The following is a 7,852-nucleotide window of genomic DNA, read 5'->3' on the forward strand; positions in this document are numbered from 1 at the left end:
ATACGGAAAGACACTGTCTGACAATGAGACCTCTAAAATTGACTCAACAAATGTCTCAAGTTTATCACATTGCCATCGTGCCGTTGATGGGGAGGTTCTCTCATTTTAGAGCACGTGTTTAGACTCAGTTCATGCTGTTGATGTCACAGGTATTCAGTGTTTGACAACGCTTCTACCAGTAACACCTTCTAATATATTTCGTTCCCACCAAGAGAAATCAAAAGACAGAGTCGAGGAGACCGGAAGAGTATATTTGGCGATGACCAATATATCGGAATTCTCTGATCTAATCTGGCTAGCGATTGCGGTTGATGTTGAGCACGGCGTTACCACACGTGATCTGGTGCGGATGCCTGACCGAGCGCCTTCAGCTAGATGAGTCCACTAAAACATATGGTCAGCATCCAATGTCGAAAACTTAATGCTATTTATTTTGGGGATTTATTTACCGCTACAGATCACTCCCCCTAGTGGGGCAGTGACGACCCTAAGACGTGGCCAGCCAGAAGTTTAAACCCAACGAGTTTGTCGTTGGTAAACACTCTTCTGATAGCTTACTAAATTTAGCAGCGTCTGGTCGTCTTTCCTTACTATATGGGACGGAGGTACAACATAGTAAAAAAGAAAATGTACAATGAAAATTTCGGATCCTCATAAACGTCATCGTTCTTTTCCAGCCGTCCTGGAAAAGAAAAAGAAAATGTAAGTGCATGTCGAAATACACTCGTATGTGCGTAAAAACACAATGTCGGCGGAAAAAATGGAAAATAAACTCATGAACACGTAATAGCATTAAAAAAATTGTTTTTTTGTTTTGTTTTTTTTAAATAGAAATAAAAATATATAAGCATATTAAAATTGTTTTTTTAAAAATAATATAAAATGTCGAGAAGTGCCTTACGTGCAATAGTCGTTTAAATGTTCTGGAAATCTCACCCTTCTTCCAGAACGCGTCGTTTTAAGTTTATTTTCGGATACTGTCGAAGTATCATCGTGTGTGTTGGTTGTCGGATGAGGTATTGTAAGTGTCGGAGTCGTGTCGTTCGATTGTACCGAAGGAAAATCGACGTGGATAGGATTTCCTTCTAAATACGCTGCTTTTAAGCGATCGATGCTGATGCTATCGTTTGTTCCGTTCTTATCGACTATATAGTACTTAGATTCACGTTGAAGAACTTTGAAGGGTCCTTCGTATGCTGATTCGAATGGTCGTCGATGCGAGTCTCGACGAATGAAAACGTGTGTACTATATCGTAAGCCAGGTTGAACGAAAACATCAGTTGATTGAGGTCGAGTGAAAGCAGGTTTAACTGAACGCATTGCGTTTGTAAGCCTGTTCGTGTAGGAGGTTAGATCCATGTTCATTGAAGAGGATGAAGGATCCACGAATTCTCCTGGAAGTCGAAGTGTCGTTCCATAAACGAGTTGAGACGCAGTGTATCCAATGTCAGCTTTCACTGCATTGCGGATACCTAGTAAGACGAGTGGAAGAGCGTCGGTCCACTGTGAAACGTTTGCTGCTGATAGCGAAGCTTTCAGTTGTCGGTGAAAACGTTCTACCAACCCGTTTGCTTGTGGATGGTAGGCGGTCGTTCGGAAGCGAGTGATTCCTAAAAGTGTGGTCAGACGACGGAAAAGATCGGATTCAAACTGACGTCCGCGGTCTGTAGTGATGGTTGAAGGGCAACCGAAGTTTGCTACCCATCGTTCGACGAATGTGCGGGCCACTGTTTCAGCAGTGCTGTCCTTGATAGGTACTGCTTCTGGCCATCGAGTGAAACGGTCAACGCAGGTTAAGAGATAAGAGTATCCATTTGAATCTGGTAAAGGTCCTACCAAATCCAGATGAACATGGTCGAAACGGGCATCGGGAGTTTTAAACGAGCCTAAGGGACATTTATTGTGTCTGATAACCTTAGATTTTTGGCAGCTTACACAGGAGCGTGCCCACTCCCTCACGTCTTTATTCATTCCAGGCCAGCAAAACCTTTCTGCTATAAGCTTGATGGTTGCACGAACACCTGGATGCGAAAGTTTGTGCAATGTGTTGAAGACATTGCGTCGATAATGTTTCGGCACGATTGGGCGATCCCTACCTGTAGATGTGTCACAAAGTAAGGTTTCTTTACCTGTTCCCATCTGTTTGATGCGTAGTTTAAGGGTTGTGGACGATAACTCGTGCTGAAGATCACTGTCTTCTTTTTGAAGCTCGGCGAGTTTAAGAAGGTCGATTCCTTGGAAACTGTTCAAGGAAGTTATACGAGATAAAGCGTCTGCAACTACATTGTTTGCTCCAGAGATGTGTTGAATATCTGAAGTAAACTGCGAAATGTAGTCCAGTTGTCGAGACTCACGGGGAGAGTACTTGTCAGAAGGAGAGCTTAACGAGAAAGTGAGCGGTTTATGGTCAGTGAAAAGAGTGAATTCACGACCTTCGATGTAGTGTTGGAAATGCCGTACAGCACAATACATAGCTAGGAGTTCCCTACCGAATGTGCTGTACCTCGATTCGGTGTCTAGCAACCTTCTAGAGAAAAATGCCAAGGGTTGCCAGGAGTTGTTAACCCATTGTTGTAAGACTCCTCCGATTGCTGAGTCGGATGCGTCTACTGCGATGCTAATGGGTGCTCGGGTGTCCTGATGTGCGAGCATTGTTGCTTTAGCGATCAGTTCCTTGACTGTGGAGAATGCTTTTCGTGCGGTGTCGTCCAAATTAATGGATTTCGCATTTCCACGAAGTTGGTCGGTCAGAGGTTTCATAAGTAATGCGCATTTGGGTATGAAACGTCTATAGAAACTTACCAGGCCGTTGAACGTGCGTAATTGCTTGACGGTGGTCGGTTCTGGGTAATCCAGAATGGCCGCCACTTTGGTCCTAAGAGGTCGAATGCCTTGAGCATCGATAGTGTGTCCCAGAAAGTCTAACGAGTCGGTTCCGAATTGGCATTTCTGAACGTTTACAGTAATGCCATGTTTTTGAAGTCGTTCGAAAACAAGATCCAGATGCTTGAGATGTGTTTCTCTGTCCGGACTTGCGATTAGACAGTCATCAACATACGCGTGTACGAAGTTGAGACCTCGAAAAACGTCGTCTATGAATCTTTGGAATGTTTGAGCAGCATTCCTTAGACCGAAAGGCATTCGCAAAAATTCATAGAGTCCGAAAGGAGTTATGATAGCTGTTTTCGGTATGTCGTCAGTAGCCATAGGGATTTGGTTATACGCTTTAACCAAGTCGATTTTCGAAAAGACAGTTGTACCTTTCAAGGTAGCTGTCAAATCGTGAATGTGAGGCAACGGGTAACGATCGGGAATGGTTTTCGCGTTCAATCGCCGATAGTCACCAGTTGGACGCCAATCGTTGCTGTCCTTTTTAGGGACCATGTGCAACGGAGATGCATATGGGCTACTTGACGGTCGTATGATTCCTAAGTCCATCATGTGATCGAATTCGTTTTTCGCCAACCTTAGCTTTTCAGGAGCTAGTCGTCGTGCTTTAGAGAATACAGGTGGTCCTGTAGTCGTGATGTGATGTGTAACATTGCTGGTTACACACGGTAATCTCGGTTGCGTTTGTTGTATCCCAGGGTACTTATCGAGTAGTGGTTGATAGAGTGGGTCTATCATATGTTTAACTGTGACTGGGGATACTCTACAACCAGTAAAAGAAGTTACGCAAACGGACAAATTAGTGTTCCCGTCTACTAGCCTCCGTTTGCGCGTATCGATGATCAGATTGTGGTGTTGTAGAAGGTCCATACCAATGATTGGCATAGAAACATCTGCAACAACGAAAATCCAGTGAATGGGTTTGCGTAAACCCACGTTAAGGTAAACGTACCGTTTGCCATACGTAGCGATCGGTTTTCCGTTTGCCGCCTGTAAGTTTAGGGTCGATTCGTGAAGTCGGTCGTTAGGATTTGCTGGGAGGACGCTAACTTCTGCGCCAGTGTCGACGAGGTAGCGAACTCTCGTTGTCACATCTGTGACGAATAACAGACGGCTTTGTTCGCCGGCTACGGTTGCCGTTAACGCGTGCCGGCCTGGAAGTTTCCCGAATTGTTTTTCGAATCAGTCGGTTTCGTGTTGGGAAAATTGCAGGGTTTTCTGCAATTTCTGGAAAGCTTTCCATACTGGTTATGATACCAGCACCAGTCGGGGTTATCTGTCTCTCGTGGTCTAGGGACAGATCGCTTACGAGAAATGCTTCTACGTGGTGTGCGCGATCTCTTACGGTCGGTACGAAGACTAAGATAACGCGTGAGTGTGTGACATAAGTCGGTTATATCATTCTGAGTCGTGTGAGGCTTTTCTTTGACTGAAAATACCTCGGTAGTAGGTTTCGTAATTTCTAGAATGCGGTCGGCAGATGCAGCTAGCTCGTCTAAGCCGTTGTTCTGGAACGAGACCAGAACTGCTTGCACCTGTTGGGGAAGTTTTGACAAGAAGAGTTGTTTGAATAGACCTTCGTCGAAAGTTCTTAGGCCTATAACCTCTCTCATCCGTTGCAACATGTCCGTCGCAGAACCGTGTTGCAGGTCGATGTTATTGAAGAGTTGATCTAACCTTTGTCGATCGGTTAGATCTCCTCGTTTAAGAATCGAGCGTTTTAAGATTTCGTAAGGATCGGAAACACCACTAGTAAACATACTAGGTGTTACGTACCTGTTGAATTCGCGCGGTAGTGCCTTGACTACTGCGAGGAATTGTGCACGTGTGTCGATCACGCCGTGCTCGGAGAAGTCGGCTTCTGCGTAGCAAAACCAGGCTTCGATGTTGTCGGGCCAGAAAGGCATCAGTTGAAACGAAGGTGGGGACAAAGTCTTAAGCTTGAGTACTTTAGGTGTCTGTTCAGTCATGATGAAGTATGAAGTACGATAATGAACGAGGGAAAAAATATATATCCAAGAAAAAACACGAAAAAAAAATCACAATGTTCAAAAAAAAATAAAAAATAAGGCAATGATATATAAAAAATCCCAAAAAGGAACAGACTCACAGTTACAATTAGGTGTACCAGATCACGTCGGTCTCACCAATGTTGATGTCACAGGTATTCAGTGTTTGACAACGCTTCTACCAGTAACACCTTCTAATATATTTCGTTCCCACCAAGAGAAATCAAAAGACAGAGTCGAGGAGACCGGAAGAGTATATTTGGCGATGACCAATATATCGGAATTCTCTGATCTAATCTGGCTAGCGATTGCGGTTGATGTTGAGCACGGCGTTACCACACGTGATCTGGTGCGGATGCCTGACCGAGCGCCTTCAGCTAGATGAGTCCACTAAAACATATGGTCAGCATCCAATGTCGAAAACTTAATGCTATTTATTTTGGGGATTTATTTACCGCTACAATGCCCTAGTTCAGGCATGAGCATCATACTGGACGTAGTACAGCCACAGCAAGAAGCCCCTTAAAGTTCAAATTTACCATGAAAAAGTTATTAATATATTTCAAGATCAACTAGATAAACATTTATTCAACCATTAATGCCATATCCATTCCAAATTAGCTTAGCATGATATGCAAAAGGCCATGAAAACAGCAGCAATATCCACTAATAACCTAAGCCAAAGTATGCAAGACGGGTGGTGGCTAACGGTGGAATCCAAGACGAGCGTTTCGTCCCATTTGGAATTTGTCAGCTGGCACTCAGTGTTCAAGTAGACAATGTGATGGCGTTTGAAGCGAACGGTATCGGGTTCGAGTCCCGAGGTGGACATCAAATGTGGGACGAAGGTACATCCAGCTGACGAGCTCCATAAAGGGCGAAACTTGCGTCCTGGGTTGAACTGCTAACCATCTTTGCTCATTATGCTTGTGACTTAAGGCAACATCAAGGCAATCCTCACAGGACGTACATATCGCAATAATAGACTGATCGATTGTAGACCTAAACATAAATACGAACATCCAAACAAACATTGAAGAAAGTAATATCGCTTACGATCACGTTGTTGAAAGCACATTGATCTACCGGACCCTCGCAATTTTCATTTCATTTAACAACTCCAGTCCCAGTCCACCACATCGTCCGGATATTCCACGTGTCTATATTATTTGTTGCTCTGGTTTTCATAAGGACTATCGACCTCGTGATTTTCGAAGAATCTCGGCCTCCACCATGAATCACCATCCTCTATATGAAGACCCTTTAACTATAAATGCAGAGTTTAAATGGTTTAAACGATCTTTTCCGGTGAGGTCTTTTCTAGACGTGAAAATGGTAACCCTTCTCTCTCATCTGCGCTTAGGTGGAGCAGTGACCATAGAGGGGCTACTGGTGGGGTCGGGGCCACGGTTATTATGAGAATGATATACCACGACTTCTATCCACTAGTGTTTCAGTTAAAACTCGCTTCTGCCAGCTCTTTTCAGCTCTTAAAACACTCCAGCCGAGTACAGATTCTTTTTGTTGGTTAGCGCGTGTTACGCTTGCTTAGCCATTAGCTATTCTGACGTTTGACACGAAAGTAGGCTGGAAGAAGCTTGGAGTATCCGATTCAAGAAGTAAAATCAGTTAATGATGTCATCGGCTGTTGGTGGAATCCAAATCAACAGGTATCGACCTCCTGATTGGAGTTCATACAACACTGATAATCAGGGGTTGAAGACAGATGACTTGGCACAAATCAGTCGTGATAGATCATTGTTTGTGAGTTGCTCTCTAAATTTTAGGATAGATACCATTAATAGCCTTCATTGGAACAGCATATTTCATGTTTAGGTCTCCATTGATTCTATCTTACACTTCTTCCTTTTGTCCTCTTTCCTCTTGTTGACGGGAAATGTCCCGACCGTAGCTGCTACCTTGTCATCGTGGCCTAGCTTGCCGATTGTGATCACTCAGCCAAGCTATATCGGCTGGAATACGTATTCCTTTAAATTCCATCATACCAGCCAGGTCGGTTGTAGAGTGGTTGGATTAGGAGCAGTAACTGAAAACTCGAGGGCAAAGTCGTACTGCTGACTGTGGAAGGATGTGACAGCAGAGAGATGTTTCCTTTGAACACATTACATCTTCAGAGATGTTTCCTCCTCACAAGGAAGATCAAACGCTTCCCATAAAAACGCCGTTCGAGACCGGCCGCAAGCAGTTGTCCCTTGAGCTTTGTGGTCACGATTCCTGGTCGCTAAAGCCACCAATAATCTGGGCTGGTTCCAGATCTGAAGGTGGATGTATAGATCAATGATTCACCTTTTTGCACGTTTTGGAAAATAGACGTACTTCTCGACGTCCGACTATCGTTGTATTCCTTTACCTTGTGGAGGAGGAATTAGTTACTCCAAGTGGTGTCCTTCAAGTTTGTTTGCTTTTCCCATTTTTATTTAACTTTTTCATAGACATGCTCTTAGAGATAACACTTTCGCAGTCTTACTTTACAAGGGTTGATCTTCTACCAGAAGATTCACTTGTTGACTTGGAATACGCAGACGATATAATTCTGTTCGGTGAAAACGATGACAGAATACAGTCTTCCGACCAGCTTAAGCAACAATGCAAACATGTTTGGGATGCGGTTACCTTCCCCCAAATGCGAATTGTTGCTTAAGAATTGGTTTGAGTCAGAACCTGAATTATTGATAGGGATTGAAGTAGTTGGACGCATCGACTGCTTCACTTATCTTGAGAGTCTCAACAGTCTCAATGATCTACTGTCTGATGAAATCTCGGCACGAACTTGGAAGTCTTGATTAGTTTTTGTCTACTTGCATCACTTGTGGCGTGGGCGAGATATCCGTTTGCAAACCAAAGGACGTGTTTACGTAGTAGCAATTCGCTCCGTGTGAAAGAAGCACATTAAGAATAGAGGATATTCATAGGTAGCTAGTATTCGACCCTAG

The 7,852-nt window shown here is 43.8% G+C and overlaps 1 protein-coding gene across 1 annotated transcript; it reads right to left on the reverse strand.

Annotated features, from left to right (window-relative positions):
* Nucleotides 1-234: 234 nt before the first annotated feature.
* On the reverse strand, nucleotides 235-4,675 carry TY3BI_13 (Transposon Ty3-I Gag-Pol polyprotein). Its single transcript, XM_051217947.1, has one exon. The coding sequence runs from the start codon at nucleotides 3,772-3,774 to the stop codon at nucleotides 898-900; it is 2,877 nt and encodes a 958-aa protein (XP_051064382.1). The 5' UTR covers nucleotides 3,775-4,675; the 3' UTR covers nucleotides 235-897.
* Nucleotides 4,676-7,852: the final 3,177 nt, after the last annotated feature.

This window comes from Schistosoma haematobium, chromosome 7 (genome assembly GCF_000699445.3).
Source record: "Schistosoma haematobium chromosome 7, whole genome shotgun sequence".
In the NCBI taxonomy this organism is placed as follows: domain Eukaryota; kingdom Metazoa; phylum Platyhelminthes; class Trematoda; order Strigeidida; family Schistosomatidae; genus Schistosoma; species Schistosoma haematobium.